We start from the raw sequence: 19410 nt of genomic DNA on the forward strand, positions 1-19410 counted from the left end.
GCCACACTCTTCGTCCAGATTCTCTAGAACTACCTACTGAGAGTTTCTTCAGTTTTTTTTTTTAATCATTATTATTATTATACTTTAAGTTTTAGGGTACATGTGCACAATGTGCAGGTTTGTTACATATGTATCCATGTGCCATGTTGAGGATTTTGAAGATTTCCCAAAGTTTTAAAAACATCTCTTGGAACACGGCAAGATAAAGAAGCAAATGCAAAGCCCTTTCCCAGCTAATCTTCACGTTAGGGCTTTCCATTTTTTAAAAAGAACCAAATTTTACAAAGTAAATATCTTAATATCCTGGGTTTCATATCTTTCCTCAGCTCTTTTTCTACAGCATTTTAGAAGAAAGGAAAAACCTGCTTTCTTGATCTCTAGCATCCTAGTGAATATTAGCTTTTCAGTATCTGAGCTGACATTTACAATTTTCTGATTCCCAAAACTGGTTCATCCAGGAACCTGTGAACAGCAAATCTATGTACATTTTCCTCCAAAATATATCTCAAATTCACCTATTTTCTACAATCTTTACTGCCTTCACTCCAGTCTGCAGAGTCCTAGCTCTCAATTAGGTCACTAAAATAACTTTCTAACTTGCTTTTTACTAACACTCTCCACTCTCCAATTTACTACCCATTTGGCAGCCAATAATCTTCTCATTACATGTATCATATAAGGTTATTTTCTCTCTGGAAAAAAAAAAAAAAAACCCTTTGATGGCTTCCTATTGAATGCACAGTAAAAGTCGATGTTTACCACGACCTACCAGGGCCTGAATGCTCAGGCCCCAGCTTGCTTTATCAGATTCATTGTATGGCCCCCATCTTTCTTGGGAAGTGCTTAATCTCTCCTGCCACATTGCCGTGAACATCCTTACCGTCTGCCTGGAATGCTCATACACCACGTTACCCCCTCCCCACTGTGCCCCTTCACGGGGCTGTGCCCTTGAATTCTTTAGGTGTCCACAGCAATGCTGTCTCTTCAGAAAGGCCTCCTCTGACCAACCTCTCTAAATGAACCTCCTCCCTTTGGATTCTGCAAGATGACTCCCTGTTTATTTTCCTCATAGCACTGATTTCAGCTTGTGACTTAAATATGTGCTTACTTTTTGTTGTCTGCTTGTCTCATGAGAAGAGAAAAGATTCACATGGCCAGGAATGTTGCCTGGCATATAGTAGGACATACATATCATAAATAATTGTTGAATGCATTACTTACTGTCTTAATGTGTATTCGTTACTCCAATTCATGAATACAGATAAATCTCTGCACACCCTCAGCCTCCATTGGCCACTATTTCGACCGTCCTGTTTGCCGACTCTCCTGCCAAACCTTTGGTTACAGAAAGTTGGCACTGAGAAGAGGATTTCTTGATGGGTCATTTTTCTAAAAATTGATGCCTGAATGAAAAGGGTGAATGGTTGGCCAAATTCATTTATCATGCAATGCAAGAATGCTACCTTTCAGTCCAAGAGGCAGTTTCGCTTAGGGATCCAGCAAGTACGTTATTCCATAAGAATAAACTTTCCTTATCTCCATTCTTCAGATGTATTTTCAATTTCTTTGAAAATGGTCTCTTCCTTCTTAAACTGATTCCAATAATATCATACATAAATCTGAACATACAGCTCACTTGAATACAAATCATGGAAACAGAAATGTTAAAAAGGCATGAGGGGCTCGCCAATGTAACGCATAACCTTCTAAGGATAAACATTCAAATTATTTTCCTCTAATTACAGGTTTCAGCTGGGCTGAAACAAGACTTGACTGCCACATGCTTGTGCAATTAGAGAAGCAGCTATCCTTTCTCTTGGATCATCAAAGACTACCTGTCTCAAAGTAAAATAAACTAGTAAATTAAGTTAGACAATACTTTAAACATAACCCTTACTAATGTCATGATTTATTAAATTAAAATGTCTCAAGACGACTAAAAATGAAATAACGGTAGGCCACAATACACACTATGAGGTTGGGGGCCCAGTGGCCAGAGCCAGATCTTCTTGCCTAAAAGCCCTTAGCTCTCTGGACTGTCCATGAAAATCCTACACTTGCTCCACGTTCTAGGTCAAAAGTCCTCTGGGCAGAATTCCTTAATCCCCGCTCCTGGTTCCTCCCACTGCATGATCCACCAACCAGTGCTCTACTGCTAGCTCAAAGGAGAGGAGACCTTCATTTAATGTACTTGAACATCTCAGTGTCCAGTACGACTCCATACGGATTGAGTGAATAATCACAGGTAGCTTCACATGGTTATATCGCTGAACACAACTTACAACAGAGCAAGGTAAGAAGCGATGTTGTTCTGGAAGCCTAATCCTCCTTTCCCAGGACCTAGACCATAGCTTCTCAATCAGGGTAAAAAGAAGACACACATTCTTAATCAATCTGTGCCTCTTTCTTTTAATTAATACAGCTCTTGTTATCCCAGCTCCTCAGAGCCTCATTAGTGGCTAGGTGACAGTCATGCCAATGCCTTCCTGAAAATAAGAGATGAATCATTGCCTATTTCCTTACCCACTACAACTATGCTCTGTGAGACCTTAGGGAGATGCTTGGTAGAATAAATGTTAGTCTCCCTTCCCATCTTCTGGTGAATACAGACAAATTGAAATTTTTTTTTTTTTTTTTTTTTTTTTTTTTTTTTTTTTGAGACTGAGTCTTGCTCTGTCACCCAGGCTGGAGTACAGTGGCGTGATCTCAGCTCACTGCACCCTCCGCCTCCCAGGTTCAAGCAATTCTTCTGCCTCAGCCTCCAGAGTAGCTGGGATTACAGGCGTGCACCACCACGCCTGGCTAATTTTTGTATTTTCAGTAGAGACAGGGTTTCACCATGTTGGCCAGGCTGGTCTCGAACTCCTGACCTCATGATCCACCCACCTCGGCCTCCGAAAGTGCTGGGATTACAGGCGTGAGCCACCGCGCCCAGCCGACAAATTGAAATTTTAAAAAATACATACTTGCACATGTTTTGTGTTGCTCAGTGATGACAAGTCTAGATTGTTTTTTCAAAAGAGGAGGATTTCTTATTAACAATTGTACATGTCTAGTTCCAAGTACGTGAAAAAATAATTTTTCTGACTCGTGACAAGATCACTTGATTTGTGTCCATTGTATCACCTAGTGTAGATATGGAGGGATAGGTTACAAGAACATTTTCAAACAAAAGTTCATCCTTGCACTCACAACTAAGATATTTTGCCTAACCAAGAATGTAACTGAGTCACAATAATACTTTGTGTTACAGACTATGTTCTTAAGATGCTTAATGTGCCTTAGCAATGTTATGTCACCTTGTAGGGAGCCATGACCAGGATACTATTTTTATTAAATGATGGAAAAACAGTATAGGCATTCAGAAGGTAGATACTGTGCTATACACTTCAAATACATTATGTCATTTAGTCTACATGATAACACTGCAAGATTGTATTATCATTTCTATTTTACAGATTGTATTATCATTTCTATTTTACTGACTCTTGAAGAATAATTGACTTTCTATGATTCTGGAGCCAGTAAGTGGCAGAGCTAACTTAGAAATCCAAACACATTGACTAGAAAGACAGCAGCCGTATCCGACACGGATGTGTAGAAATTCACTATTTCGAGAAATATATCAACCAAATCATATGAGTCATCAGGACAAAGTAAGAAAATAGAGTTATTATTATCACTCTGTAATCAGACACAAATTAGAAATAGTGGCATGAGAAAAATTTATACAGGATTTAAAACCTTAAGGATATTTTTCAATCTATATACACCAAACTAGTCCAAGGAAAATTCTACCAGAAAAATTTCAAGGACACCATTAACATCATCTTTCAGGTTATTTCTACCATGCTAAGACATTTTGCTAATTACATGGCTTACTTTTAAAGGCTTAATAAATTAGGCCAGATTATTGTTTACTTTTTTGGGGAAACTGTTCTTCCTTCAAAAACACTGCTCTGAAGGGAACTGTCAATCATGGTAACACTCTTCTCTTGGCTTCAGGATCAGGTTTGTGAACTGCTGAGCTAACCACGGTACCACCAGGGCTGATCCAGAGATGGACACAATTCATTCGGGGTTCCTCCCTGGTATTTTTGCAGATGGATATGGAAACTGCTCTCTCCTCCTGGGTTATGAGAATATAAGCCATGGCAGTGGCTGACAACTAAGGAACAACCTAGCTTGGAAGTTAAAGCTAAGCTACAGAGCGGTGGTGGGTTGGGAAGAAAGGGTGAGAGAAAGAAGAGGAAAAAGAAGGAGAAAGAATAGAGAGGACATTTAAAGAGACACATGGATCACAGAAGAGATAGGTACAGACACATGTGGCTGACTAACAACACTCACAGCAGGTAGAATTCTGCATTCAGGCCTTCACAGGCAAGTTCCACTCTTGCCCTTCTGAGTTTTGACTGTCTAAACAAATACAATCTCTCTCTCTCTCTCTGTCTCTCTCTTTTTGCTTTGAGGTATTCAGAGCAGGGATTTTATTACCTACAATGATCAACTCAAGTTATGGAAGAAAACATATTCATTACTTTACTAGGTTAAGTTCTAATTTCCCCGTCTGTTCCAAAGGTAATGATGGAACAAGTCAAGTCAGCAAATACTTATGCAGACACAAAGAGGGGAAAGGCAGTGTGGCTTGTTAAAAGTGAGAGCTATACCAGATATGAGGACACTAATCCCATTGAGAAAGACCAACACTGAGTGGTTCTTAAAAACAAAAACAAAAAAAAATATGCAAATGTCAAAAAATTAATGGTATAAAATCGACATATTGTTAGGCAGTATAGGATTAGCCATTGAGGTTGATAGTAAATAGTATAGGAGTACAGAGGCGAGAAACAGGTTGGAGAACAGCATCCCATTTTAAGTATTTGTAATTCCACTTGAGGTTCTACTCACACTGACAGTAACTGTACAAGAAGTTTCACACTTTTAAATGACCACACTGGCATTTCCTATCCATGTCCCAGGGCATTCAAAACATTTCTGAAATACTTTTCCATTTAACGATAGAAAATATAAAGTTTACACCAGGCCAGGTGTGGTGGCTCACGCCTGTAATCCCAGCACTTTGGGAGGCTGAGGTGGGTGGATCATGAGGTCAAGAGATGGAGACCATCCTGGCCAACACGGTGAAACCCCATCTCTACTAAAAATACAAAAATTAGCCGGGCATGGTGGTGGGCACCTGTAGTCTCAGCTACTCAGGAGGCTGAGGCAGGAGAATCGCTTGAACCTGGGAGGCAGAGGTTGCAGTGAGCCAAGATCGCGCCACTGCACTCCAGCCTGGGTGACAGAGTGAGACTATGTCTCAAAAAAAAAAAAAAAAAGTTTACACCAAAGCAGGGCACAGGTGTGCATTTGGGCAGTCAGATGTCAGATGGGGCGCCACCCTTAGAAGGACTCTGTGGTTGCTTTAATGCTTTGCTGTCTTGAAATGATTTTTATACAAGAAATTCTGCATTTTCATTTTTCACTGTTTCCTAAAAAGTACATAGCTGGTCCCTCACTAAGGAAAGGAACAGAGTTGTTCTGCAAACAACTCCAACCAATGGTTTTCCTTTTCAAGCAAACTGGTTATCACTTGCCAAGAGGGTAATAGATTTTGGAAGTCAATGGGCAAAGCAGCATTCTCACCTGCCACGTGTTCTTCCTTAGCCCTTTATTAAAAGCAAATGATTTAGAAAACTGAGAAGTCTGCAGTCAAGAGCACTTGTAAACTGCCATTCGCAACACTGCTAACGTGAATGTAAGGTCACCAAGTGTGAACCCAAAGCCCATCACGTAGTTCTAGGACATGACAAGTACAGGATAAAGAAGAAAAAAAATGGATCTGGCTGATTTTATGAGATACTTAGAGAGTGAAGGAAAGCTCATTCTGGGCATGTCAGATGCACATAATGCCACCAAACAGTGGGTTGTTGTTGATAATGTCATCTAGAAACAATTCTATCTCATGGAGCATGTGTTAGACGGGACTCTGAGGATGCTGTCATGGGGCATGTATTAGACGGGACTCTGAGGATGCTGTCATGGGGCATGTATCAGACAGGGCTGTGAGGATGCTTAGGGAGCAAAGCATCTGAATTAGTCCATCTCAACATTTTGTCTGAGGAAGCATCTCACCAGCTTATATTCTGGTCTATGCTAGCAGAAGAAAGCGACAAGGAGGGTGTCCAGCATCCTTGGCCTGTGACCTCCACGACAGGACCAAGCCATTCTCCGACAGCGATGCACTTGCTTACCTGATGTGCATCGGACCAGCCTCTCCAAAGTGACAACGTCATCAGTCCCATCTTGTTGATGTCTAAAATCACACCATCTACACTCCCACTGAGGACTCTAATCCTGGACATGATGAAAATAATCGCACAAGGGGAAACACGACTCTTTTCATTTTGAACCTTAGTGTAAATAAGTTTCAAACCCTTTTCTAGGGGACCAGGTTTAGATTAGAGGTAAAAGGAGGAACGTAGGGACTTAGGGAAGGGCGCGAATGGAAGTTCTGTGTGATGTGCTGAAGTTAAGAAAAAAAGTTTCCTCTTTACAATCTTCCCAACTGAGCAAGCCTGTTTTTGGTAAATATCACTTAATATATGACTTAGTCTGAAGGAAAAGAACAGTGATTCAAATATGCTTATTTTTAAGCAATTATCTCTTCTACCCCACCTGCATATAAATTTAACTGAAAGCTCTCATCTTTTACATTAACACTTACTGATGCATTTGGAAGCAGAATAAGCTCATTATCTTTAGAGTGCATGTTTAAAGGGTTTTCCTTCTGTTCAAACCATTTTCTTTTTCTACCTACTATTCACTGAGGATAGTTTCTTCTATGACAGACCTATGGAATCTAAGTAATTAATTACAGGAGTAAGCGCAAGTCTGGCATAGTTTGCAGGCTCAACGAATGTTACCAACTGATTCACCTAATTTAAGGAGGCATCAAAATTGAATTACTACTGAAAATCAGGTGGACAACCATAGTATCGTGTGTAAGCAGACCAAAATGAAGACAATAAGCAGAAAACAGTGGAATTTTGTGAACAAAGTTTCTCAGGATGTAACTCTTTTTTTTTTTTTTTTTTTGAGACAGCCTTGCTCTGTTGTCCAGGCTGAAGTGCAGTGGCACGATCTCGGCTCACTGCAACCTCCGCCTCCCGGGTTCAAGCGATTCTCCTGCCTCAGTCTCCCAAGTAGCTGGGATTACAGGCGCCCACCACAACGCCCGGCTAATTTTTGTACTTTTAGTAGAGACAGGGTTTCGCCAAGTTTGCCAGGCTATTCTTGAACTCCTGACCTCAAGTGATCTGCCTGCCTCGGCCTCTCAAAGTGCTGGGATTACAGGCGTGAGCCACCGCTCTTGGCTCACAGGATGTAAGTTTTCTAAAGATCTAAAGCAAAGTTACTGTTAGTGATGTTAGGAAGTATACTAATTGGCTTGGCATTATGGCTTGCTTTGTAGTATAGATTATGTTTCCCTTTATTTTCCCACTAGACGCAGCTATTTGGGGATGCCGCCCTGGGAGGGCTAGCCTTCTTCATGACTTGTCCCACAATTCTACAAGAATCTTGAAAGGTCTTTTAAAAAATATTGACATCTGTGTTTCTTGGTGATATCTGGATGAAATTTTGATATGAGTGGTAAACTGACAATATCCCATGAATTGAGCAAACTATTCCTTTTACCCTTATAGCCTTTGCTATCTGTTCTTTGAAGTGAGTGGGTCTGCCATTGCAGCAGGGTTGTTCAAGCCTTCTTACGTGGTCACTTTTACATGGTTTCCTCATGACAGAAGTTGTTTTACCCGACAGTGGTCCTGGCAAACCAGCACCCTAGCTACTCTCTGTAGCATCCCAGCTTCTGTGCTGACTCTTCTTATTAAAACTCCAAATTCTGCCAAATGTCAGCAACCTCTTCAACTTGCTACCCCGGGTTGAGGGCCATCTAATTTTTTCTTCAGGCTATGAAAATTGGCAACCCAGTGGTGCCACACCTAATAAAACACCAGTTTTAAAATGCCATTGTGCAAATGAAAATACCTACCTCTCTTGTAGAAGAAGTTTGTTCTCTTTCTTCCAGAAGTCTTTAAAGTCAGAGCTGAATTCATGCCAGATACTGAAGAAAGCATTTGGGGACACCTCCTTCTCTCCAAGTTTTGGTTTCATGAAGAAATATGCCGTGGTCTCCAAAAAGCTGTCAAATCATACACACACAAGAGCATAAAAGCCATGATTACTTTCCAATATGGGATATTCTTTCTCTATCCAAATGCTGATTTTATTCACGCACAATTATTATTACCAAGAGGACTCAAGCTCTTCAAGCACCAACGGTAGCTCTCTTATGGTTTAAGGTTAAGAGTTTTGGATACAGATAGTAGCAACTGACAAGAATCCTCCATGTACTAATAACTACCCCTTGACCAATTCTATTTCAAAATTAATCACTCTGTGTTGGACATACTCCAGAAATGAACTTGTCATCAAGATGAGACATATTGAAAGTGGTGGGCCTATACTTTCTTTCTAAACTCTAAACAAATGAAATGTCAAACATGTGTCCCCAAACTAATATGTAGTCCATATTTATATTATATTGCTTATACACTATTTGCCTTCCTACATTGTTAGAAGGAATAAAAGCAAGAGTCCTAGCCAGGCGCGGTGGCTCACGCCTGTAATCCCGGCACTTTGGGAGGCCAAGGTGGGCGGATCACGAGGCCAGGAGATCGAGACCATCCTGGCTAACACGGTGAAACCCTGTCTCTATTAAAATTACTTTAAAATTAAATTATAAAAAAAAAAATTAGCCGGGCATGGTGGTGGGCACCTGTAGTCCCAGCTACTTGGGAGGCTGAGAGGCAGGAGAATGGCATGAACCCAGGAGGCAGAGGTTGCAGTGAGCCAAGATTGCGCCACTGCACTCCAGCCGGGGCAACAGAGCCAGACTCCGTCTCAAAAAAAAAAAAAAAAAAAAGCAAGAGATTCTGACAAAGTCTCCCATCAGAGACCACAGTGCTATCATTGAGTAGAGACCAATATGGCAGCCAGGACTGTGACGGTAGATTGCTCAGGGCCAGTTTTCAGAAGGTGCCAATCAGAGGCTGCTTCATATAACAGCTATATGGAGCTCAGAAGAGTTTCAAAGTGGTTATTTGACAAAGAACATACCACTAGTAAATGGTAGGTTTCTGACTTAACGTAAGTCTTCCAGTCCCATGAGTGATGCCCTGAGAAGAATCCTGACCAATACAGTCGATAATGCTGTGGCAAGAGAACTGGTGAGAGAAAGGTGAGAGACGCTGCAAAGGAGTGGCATGCAAATAAGCTTGTCTTTTTTTTCTTTCTTTGGCCTAGGGCCAGCACTATTTCTGCTCCACAAAAACTCAAGTTTGATCTACTCTGAAGTAGAAATATCAAAGGCAACTTGATTTTGCTCAGTGACAAAAGTATGTATATACACATATATAAACATACATACCCTAACATATACACTTACACATATCTCTGTGTGTATTCAGCTTGCCATAGCCGATTTCAAATGTCTATTATGAAAAACAGTATGAGCATTAAAATATTGAGGTTTTTTTTTTTTTTTGAGACGGAGTCTCACACTGTCACCCGGGCTAGAGTGCAACAGCATGGTCTCAGCTCACTGCAACCTCCACCTCCTGGGTTCAAGCGATTCTCCTGCCTCAGCCTCCCGAATAGCTGGGATTACAGGTGCCCGCCACCATGCCCGGCGAATTTTTTTAAATACTGAGATATTTAAGGTGAGTTTGCTCAGAAGGTAAAAGAGTCAGAGCATTCACACGTAAAAACAAACATTCACAGCTACTCTTGACTGTGGGTTACCAATGTATGACTAATCTGCTCTGTGTTTAAACTTGCCTATGGCTGTCTGTGAGCAGCAAGATTCCCAGGATATCAGCTTTTTAAGTTCTAGGCAGAGATGACAAGACTGATTTAATCAGTGTGTGGATCTCAGGTATTATATTTTTCTCCTTAGCCTACTAGAAAAATGACACCGTACAGTCAATTAAACCTGAGAAAGAGGCAGGCTGTGAAGTGGATATGCTATGTGAGGATCTGGCTGCCACAGGCTATGGTAATGACCTTAGAATGCATCTGACGGAATGTGTTGATGGCGTCAGAACTGCCCGGAGAGTAGATGGCAGAGACCACACAGAGTCTAAGACATATCTGGGTCATATTTTACTAAAACTGATAACATAAACACATACATGCCTTCTGGGAAAAACTGGTCATTTTCCTTATATACCTAAAAAGAATGTATGACCTGTTAGGCTGAAGTTAGGTATCAAGTGTTTTCTATCCATTTATTCATTTTCATCATTGCTCTGGTCTTTGAACTTCATAAAACTGATTATTTCAGAGCAAGCCCATCTGTTTGGGTAGCCATATGTAAGTTGCAATAGCTAGTTCACCCAGTCAGTTATCTTGCAACATTTTGAAAGTTTTATCACGAGGTAGTGTGGTATTTTTCAAAAGCAAAGAATGTAAGATTTAGAATGAGAAGACATGGAATATTGAATCCTGCCTCTATGACCAGCTATATGAGCAAACCATTTAACATCATTGTGCCTCAGCTTTTCTACTGTAAAACAGAGATTATCATAAACAGTTGTTTTGAAGTCCAGTGGGTAAAAATGAATTGCCAAAGTGTTTGTTGAATGTGTCAACACAAAACAAATGTATTTTATATTACATATAATGTTGTATTACATACGGTATATATTTTACATTTCATATTAAATAAATATAAATATATATTTCCTAAAAATATTCTCTAAATTATAACTAATTCAGTTGGGGCTGATTTATTAACAGACTCTCATGTGATCATGTTCTGTGAAGATTTTTTTTTTTAGTTACCAGTAGGCACAAAAGCTTCCGATACTAGTGATAATTATTCTGATTATTCAATAATTTCTTCTTGGCTCTGTTATATAAAGCACATAGATTTACACAGTTAATTTAACTTCTGAGCCTCAGTTTTTTTCATCTGTAAGTGGAAAAAATGCCTGCTTTTCAAGGTTGTGATGAAGATTAAATAAAGTACCTTGCAAGTTATAAACTGAAGTAGTAATATATGTATTCACTTTATAAGAGGCAAAAATTTTTCAATAAAAATGTTCTTTGCGCAAAACTTTATGAACCTGTGAGCCAAATGAGTATCCAACAATTGATTTAAAGTCAAACGTGAACCTGATTATTGGCATGAGTCACAATAAAAAGAAACTTTTGTTGGTAGCTATTTCTTTGGATGTGGGCATGGTGAAAGAGTAAGTGTACTTGAGTATGTGATGTAGAGAGTCCAGAAGGATTAACTGAGGATCACGAGTGCTGTCTCAACTGTACACTACCACCCTACTCCCTGAAAGAAAGTGTAAATACTTAAAAAAAAAAACAAAAAAACAAAAAACAAGCAGCCTGTAATCCCGGCACTTTGGGAGGCCGAGGCGGGCAGATCACGGAGTCAGGAGATTGAGACCATCCTGGCTAACACGGTGAAACCCCATCTCTACTAAAAATACAAAAAAAAAAAAAAAAAAAATTAGCCGGGCGTGGTAGCGGGCGCCTGTAGTCCCAGGTACTTGGGAGGCTGAGGCAGGAGAATGGCATGAACCTGGGAGGCGGAGCTTGCAGTGAGCTGAGATAGAGCCACTGCACTCCAGCCTGGGTGACAGAGCAAGACTCCATCTCAAAAACAAACAAACAAACAAGCAAGCAAATAACAGGACAATAATTTCTACAGATTATCAAGGTATCTTTTATGCCAGAGGCATTTTTGGTTATGTAATCCTGTCTGGCATTAGGTAGCCCTCGGTGAATTCAAACTTGCATAACACGAAAAGAGACCCACTTGGGTGGTGGGTGGGAGGGGTAAATTCCATCTTTTCTGAATTATTTCCTTCTTTTAAATCTGAACCAGGAGGATCCCAGCCACCATATAGTAATACAGGATTCACTACAAAAAGACAGACATCTTACCTAGGACCTTCCTTACTACACAGGCTTTTCTGTGAGACTCCCTCAAAATGACCCTGGCACATGAAGAGGTAGTAGTTAAAAGACGTTCAGTTATAAAAAAAAAATGCAGTGATCATAATAACAGATAACTCCGGATGTCACTGAACAATCAACATCCCTGTGGTCTGGATTCTTAAATGGTCCTTTTTTGAAAAGATCAACATTACACGTCTTTTACTACAAACATTAGACAGTACAAATATACTTCTCTGCAATGGAATCGAGGTACCTGCAGAGCTCTAAAATGATAGCTACAGAAGCAGGATCATTTTGGAATTTCTCTGAATCCCACACAAAAATGGAAAGAGCAACTAATATTAAAAATCAAAGCTAACAGACCTACAAAGACCTAGGTATCTAACGTCCCCAACAAAACTCAAAATTACAGCTAAGGACAAACTACTCACAACATAAAACCCACATGGTAACATCATCTGTATAGGAGGAAGCAGAGGGAAGCAACAGGAAATCTCTCCTAAAAGCAGGAAGAACCCTCGAATTACAAAAAGGTATTCCTGAAAAGTGTCATCAGGGCTAACCCGAGAACTGTGCTGAAACTGGAAGATGTTTTACACAATCGAATGCATGGACCAGAAGAAAGGATGTAGAGTAACTTCTGAAAGGGCTGGAAGCAGTCTGAGCTGTATGAACTCTTAGTACTGACCCAAGAGAAACTCCCTTTTAGGGCTAAGCTCTGCGTTGAGAGAAAATGCTGAGAGTGGAATTCAAATTGTGCAGGAAAAAACTCCAGAACAAAGAAAATAGAAAATGCAGGTAAAATGCACTTATCATTGTGCAAAAGCAACAAAAGAGGAAACTCTAGAGCACTAAAGTTAGAAATGTTTTCCTCGCGCATCTATTTCTCCTAACATTTCGGTAAAATTAACTTCAAATAAAAATGAGCAAGATGAAAATACTGCAGTGGAAAAAGCTACGTAAAAACACTAACCATAGCAAAGGTGGCCTGGTTTTATTATCCGAGTAAACTTCCAAGACAAAGCACATAACCAGGGTGTTACTTCATAATTATAAAAGCATCCACATTATCAAGAAGACATAACAATCCTAAAGATATGCATCTAATGAAACAGTTTCAAAATTCATGAAGCAAAAGTTGCAGGACTAAAAGGAAAAAGAGACAAAATCATAATCAAATTGGATATTTTAACACCTCTTTCTCAGTAGTCAAGAGAACTAGATTAAAATATCACTAATGACACAGAAGAGTTGAAGATTATTATCAAAAACTGACCCAGCTGGCATTTGTAGAACATTATGATCAATGGTAGAATATACATGAGAACATGAAATATTCATCAACATAGACCATATGCTGAGTCATAAAACAAGTCTCAGTAAATTTCAAACTGAAATTATACAGAGTAAGTTCCCTGAGCACAGTGGTATTAAATTATGAAGGAACAAAAATAATATCTAGGTAACATCCAATTTGGCAATTAAGCAAACCTGTGATAAATAACCCATGGATCAAAAAGAAATCCTAAAAGAAATGAAAAAACATTCCAAAATAAATAAAAATAAAAACAAAAAATATCAAAATATATGGGATACAGATAAAGCAAGTACTTAGAGAGAAATTGAACTTTAAAATGAATATATTAAAAAGAAATGTGTAAAATCAGTTATTTAGACAACCAACTCAAGAAACTGTAAAGGAGCAAATTAAACCCAGCTTAGTAGAAGAATAGAAATAATAAAAATGAACACAAAACAATGAAATACAAACTAAATCTTACAGAAAATCAACTCAGTCAGAGGTTGGTTTATTGAAAAGCTTAATAAAATTGATAAACCCCTACCCAAATTGATTAAGAAAAAAAGAGAGAAAATGCAAAGTGTCAATACTAGGGATGAAAGCAGTCATCTTTATAGATCGTACCGGCTTAAAATGATAATGTGATAATGTTGTAAACAATTTTATGCCTGTAGATTTGACACGTTAAATGAAATAAGCAAATTACTTGAACAACCAAACTTTCTAAAACTGACAAGAGAAACAGAAAATATAAGTACCCCTAAATCTAAGACAATTCAATTATTTTCCATAAATAGAAAATTATTTTTTATAAACTTGTAATCAAATTTATCTCCACACTCCAAACAATTCTGACCCAATTTGTTTCACAAGTGAATTAACAAACATTTGATGAAGAAATAAAGCCAATCTTACACTAACTCATCCAGAAAATAGAAGAGGGTATACTTTCCAACTCATTTTATGAAGCCAGCTTTACCCTGATGTTGATATGGAAAACTAAAAGAGATATTATGAAAGAAAATAAATTTATAGACAAATATCCCTCATGAGCATAAGCAAAAAAAAAAAAAATCTTTAATAAAACATCATCAGATCAAATGCAGCAATTTCCAAAGTGGATAATATATCATAACAAATTGGGGTTTACCCCAATAACACAAATTGGTGTTAACATTGAAAAGCATTCAGTGTAATTTGCCACATTTATAGAAGGAGCAAAATAAATATAATTTTAGTAAGTGTAAAAAACATGGACAAAAATCAACACCAGTTTATTATTACAAAAAGGAAAAAAAACTCTGCAGGCTAACCCTAGATGTAAACTTACACAATTAGATAAATACTATCTATGAAAAACCTAGAGTGAACATACTCAACGGTATTTGATATTTTCTTTTTAGTTCAGAAATAAAACAAGGATGTCTGCTCTTCCCGATTCTATTCAACATTGTACTGAAATCTCTAGCCAGTTAATAGAGGAAAAAAATAAGGAAGAAATAAAACACATATATGTATATATATATATACACAACATGGTTGTATACCTCGAAAACACTATGCAGTTTACAAACATAACAAAACCTGTTAGAACCAATAAGTGAATTTACTCAGAACTAAATAAGTGAACTTAATATTGATCCCATAGGATACAAGGTAGATATTTAAAAATCAATTGTATTTTTATACACCCTGGAAAAGACCACTGGGGAAAGACATGTTTTAAAACAATATAATTTGTATTACTATTACAAAACATCAACTATCTAACAATAAATCAAATCAAAGTGTGAAAACTACAAACATTGCTGAGAGAATTTAAAGACAGCTGAAATAACTGTAAAGGTATAATATATTCTTGGGCTGAAAGATTCAGTATTGTTAAGATCCATTTGCCCCAAATTGTTCTATGGATTCAAGGCAATCCCAATCAAGAGTTTTTTTTTTAAAGGGACTGATATGCTGATTCTAAAATTTATGTAAAAATATAAAGCATCTGAAATAGCAAAAAAAAAAAATACATTTTTTAAAAAAAGAACAAAGGTGAAGGACTTACATTATCTGATTTCAAGAGTTATTATAAAGCTACATTAATAGAGTATGGCATTGGTATAAGGACCTGGAAGGAGATTTGCACATACAAGGTCATCTGAATTTTTACAAATGGGGGGTAGGAAAGTTTTTTTTTTTTTTTTTATCAAATGGTGCTAGAACAATGGGATATCTATGATATCTGTTTGGAAAAAAATCCTTACTCCAATAAAAAAGTAAGTATTTAGATGTAGAAGACAGAAACATAAGGCTTCTAAAATAAAACATTAAAAAAGTCTTTACATCCTTGGGCCAAAAGAAATTTCTTAGATAAGACACAAAAAGGACTACCCATAAGAGAAAAAAAGTTGATAAATCAGACTTTAGCAAAGTAAAAATTCTTTTCATTTAAATATACCATTATGCCATTTCATACTCATAAGAGTTGGCTTAAATCAAAAAGACTGATAAAGTCTCACATGTTGGGGAGAATGTAGAACAATTGAAATTTTCACATAGTGCTTTTGAGAGTGTAAAATGGCAAACCACTTTGGAGAAGTGTTTGACAATTCCTTATACATTTATACATATATGTATACATTTATATATATATAACATGACTCAGAAAACCTACCCTCGCCTATTAATTCCAAAGGAAATGAAACATGAATACAAAAAGACTCACACAAGAATGTTCACAGCAGCCCTGCTAATAATAACCCCAAATTGGAAACCCAAATGTCCATGAACAGGAGAATGGATACACTGTGATCTACAAATATGATGAAATGCTACTTAACAATAAAAAGGAAGAAGCTGCTGATATATCAATATGAAGTTACTCTAAAAAATAAGTGAAAAAAGCAGAGCCAAAATTATACACGCCATACGAATCCATTTATAAAATTCCATGCATACACAAACTTAATCTATGTTGACAAATCAGAACAATGATCACCTCTTCAGAGCAGTGTGAATTAAATATATTGGGAAACACAACTGTTTCAATGTTTTGGTTTAAAAGAAACCACTGAAAGGAACACTTAAGGTTTGTGCATTTTTAATGTTTACAAATTATGCCTCAACTAACCAAGAAAGGAGGAAGAAAAACAAAGAGAGAGAAAAGTGGGAAAGAAGGAATAACAAGGAGATGAAAAGACCGAATACAGGAGATTGCAAATGGTTCCCAAACAAACTTATTAAAAGAAAACAGGAGCAAAATAATGGCTCTGCAGACCAACGAGAGAAAGACATGTCTATCAAACAAACATGCCAGGAAGACATGTCTACTGAACAGATAAGGACTGTTGCCTAGTGTTTTAAAACATGCTAAAAGATATTAATAAAATGATAAAGGCTATGAAAAAAACTCAAAATTTTAAAAACTCAGACATAAGGTACAAGAACTTAGTAAAGAATTTGAAATTTAAAATGATCATTTCACACATGAAAACTGAATTAGAAGTAACACAAGAGTTAATAAGCACAACAGCTAATGTCTTAATGAAAACAGAAATAAAATGAGGAAAAGGTTTTAAATCAAAGAGAAATTTAAAAAAAAGATTTAAGAGAAAGTTGTAAGTACGGAAGACAAGAAATTCCTATGCGTATTATAAAAGCCTCCTGTACTGAAGACAATCAAGGCAACGGAACAGAAACATCACAACAAAAATGATTCAAAATGTTAGTTTGATAGGAAAGACAAGTTCAAGAGATCTATTATACAACACCGTAATAATAGTTAATGACAATATATTGTATTCTTGTAAATTAATAGAGTAGATTTCAAGTGTTCTCACTATAAAAACTGGTAAGTATGTGAGGTAATGCATATGTTAACTAGCTCAATTTAGCCATTCCACAATGTATTAAAGATCCAGAGCTGCCTGGAGAAATGGCTCAATCCAGGTCTCGAGGAAAAAAATTGTTCAAAATGAACCTGGAGTGTCGTATCCAAGAAGATAGCAGAGAAGGTCATGTCAAAAGGACTCAAAGTGAACTTAAAGATGGAACATTTTAGCCAGGTGCAGTGGTTCATGTCTGCAATTGCAACACTTAAGGAGGCCAAGGCAAGAGGATCACTTGAAGCCAGGAGTTTGAGACCAGCCTGAGCAACATAGCAAGACCTCATCTCTACACAAAATACAAAATTAGTCAGGTGTGGTGGTGTGCGCCTGCCCAGCTACTTGGGAGGGTGGGGTGGGAAGACTGCTTGAGCCTAGGTGGTTAAGGTTGCAGTAAGCCATGATCCTACCATTGTACTCTCTAGCCCGGGCAACAGAGTGAAACTCTGTATTAAAAAAAAAAAAAAATGAAATGTTTTGGACATCAATAACAATAATAATTGCAAAGGAGTAAAACACATCAAATATGTTAAATTCTCTGAGCTCACTACGATGCTTAAGGAAAAAAAAAGATCTCTTCATTTTTGGTGGGAGGTGCTAGCGATACCACTCATTATTTTGGAAATTGGTAAACTAAAAGAAAGAATCCTGCATTTCCCATACAGGAAACATACTCTATGCCAAATGAGGAAAAGTTTTTCTTTAAAGAAAAAGTATCTTACTGAATAACTGAGAACAAAATAAAAAGTCACCATTTTACAAATTATAAGGAGTTAAGACATATAGACACTGATTCCCAAAGGCTGGTGACATCACAAAAATGGACAACTAAATATGTCAGGCTTCCTCTTGGTAGAACACACCATAACACCTATAAAGTAATTTTGCCAAAATATTCAAACCTGAAGCTGATCGAGTATCTAGAGCTAACTACCTATCTAAAAGAAATACAAGACAGAGGATCGTGTGAAACTACATCACTGAGATAGAATCAGGAAAATCCATACTGTAGAGAAACTCGACAGAACAAATGATCTAATTTCTTCAACAACTCAATTTTAAGCAGAAAAAAGTGTTGTGGGGCACCTATTGTAAAAATGTAAGAGATATCATCTACTTATAATGGTTGGCATTTCTCTATATCCTGCTCAAAACAAACTGTAATCAACATAAAATCAGTTGTAACATACATGAACTAATTGAATTTTTGAACAGCGACTTGGTATTTGGTGATATTAGGGCCTAATTATTTTTTAGGAGTGAAACTGGTGGTGAATATGCTTTCTTTTAAAAAGGGTATCTTGGGCCTGGCACGGTAGCTCACGCTTGTGATCCCAGCACTTCGGGAGGCCAAGGCGGGTGGATCACCAGAGGTCAGGAGTTCAAGACCAGCCTGGCCAACATAGTGAAACTCCACCTCTACTAAAAATATAAAAATTAGCCAGGCATGGTGGTGCGCACCTGTAATCCCAGCTACTTGGGAGGCTGTGGCAGGAGAATTGCTTGAACCCGGGAGGTGGAGGTTGCAGTGAGCCAAGATCACACCACTGAACTCCATCCTGAGTGACAGAGCAAGACTGCATCTTAAAAATAAATAAATAAAATAAAAGGGTATCTTTCAGAGAAACATGCTAAAATATATATGGATGAAATTATATCTGTTGGGGATTTCCTTCAAAAATAATATGGGAGGAGGCAAGCGGGTAGGGTTATAGAGGAAACCAAATTGACTACAAATGGATAGTTGTTGAAGTTGAGTGATGGATAAAATGGAGGATCATTGTACTATTCTGTTCACCTTTGCACATATTTTAACTTTTCCATAATAGAGTAATATTTTTAAAAATCACAAGTGCATACACACACAACATTGGTACCACAAAGTAATAGCCATACACATCTTTTAAAATGGCATTCCAGAAATATTTTTAAGAGGGTAGAATATTGCTTTAAAGACTTCTACTGGATATTGTTTTTGACGATGACTTATGTTCCACAGATAATAAAAATAGACAGCTTTGATTTTTTTTACTTGAAAAGAGGCCATACCACAAACCGAGAACTATTTTATATTCTTTTCAACTTCTCATCTGTTTTTAAGGCAATTCTCTGTCTGGGAATTGTGCACATAAAGAATGACTCAAAATTTGGTTTTTATTACAACCAAAAGAGGTGCTAGTAATTATCCTAAAA

General features: G+C 37.6%; 1 protein-coding gene across 1 annotated transcript in view; it reads right to left on the reverse strand.

Annotated features, from left to right (window-relative positions):
• FMN2 (formin 2) overlaps positions 1-19410 on the reverse strand; it is a 395593-nt gene that overhangs the window by 26189 nt on the left and 349994 nt on the right. The window contains 1 exon segment of the mRNA XM_030812620.1: positions 8057-8206. Within this exon segment, the coding sequence (XP_030668480.1) occupies positions 8057-8206 (150 nt within the window).

This window comes from Nomascus leucogenys, chromosome 5 (genome assembly GCF_006542625.1).
Source record: "Nomascus leucogenys isolate Asia chromosome 5, Asia_NLE_v1, whole genome shotgun sequence".
NCBI lineage: Eukaryota > Metazoa > Chordata > Mammalia > Primates > Hylobatidae > Nomascus > Nomascus leucogenys.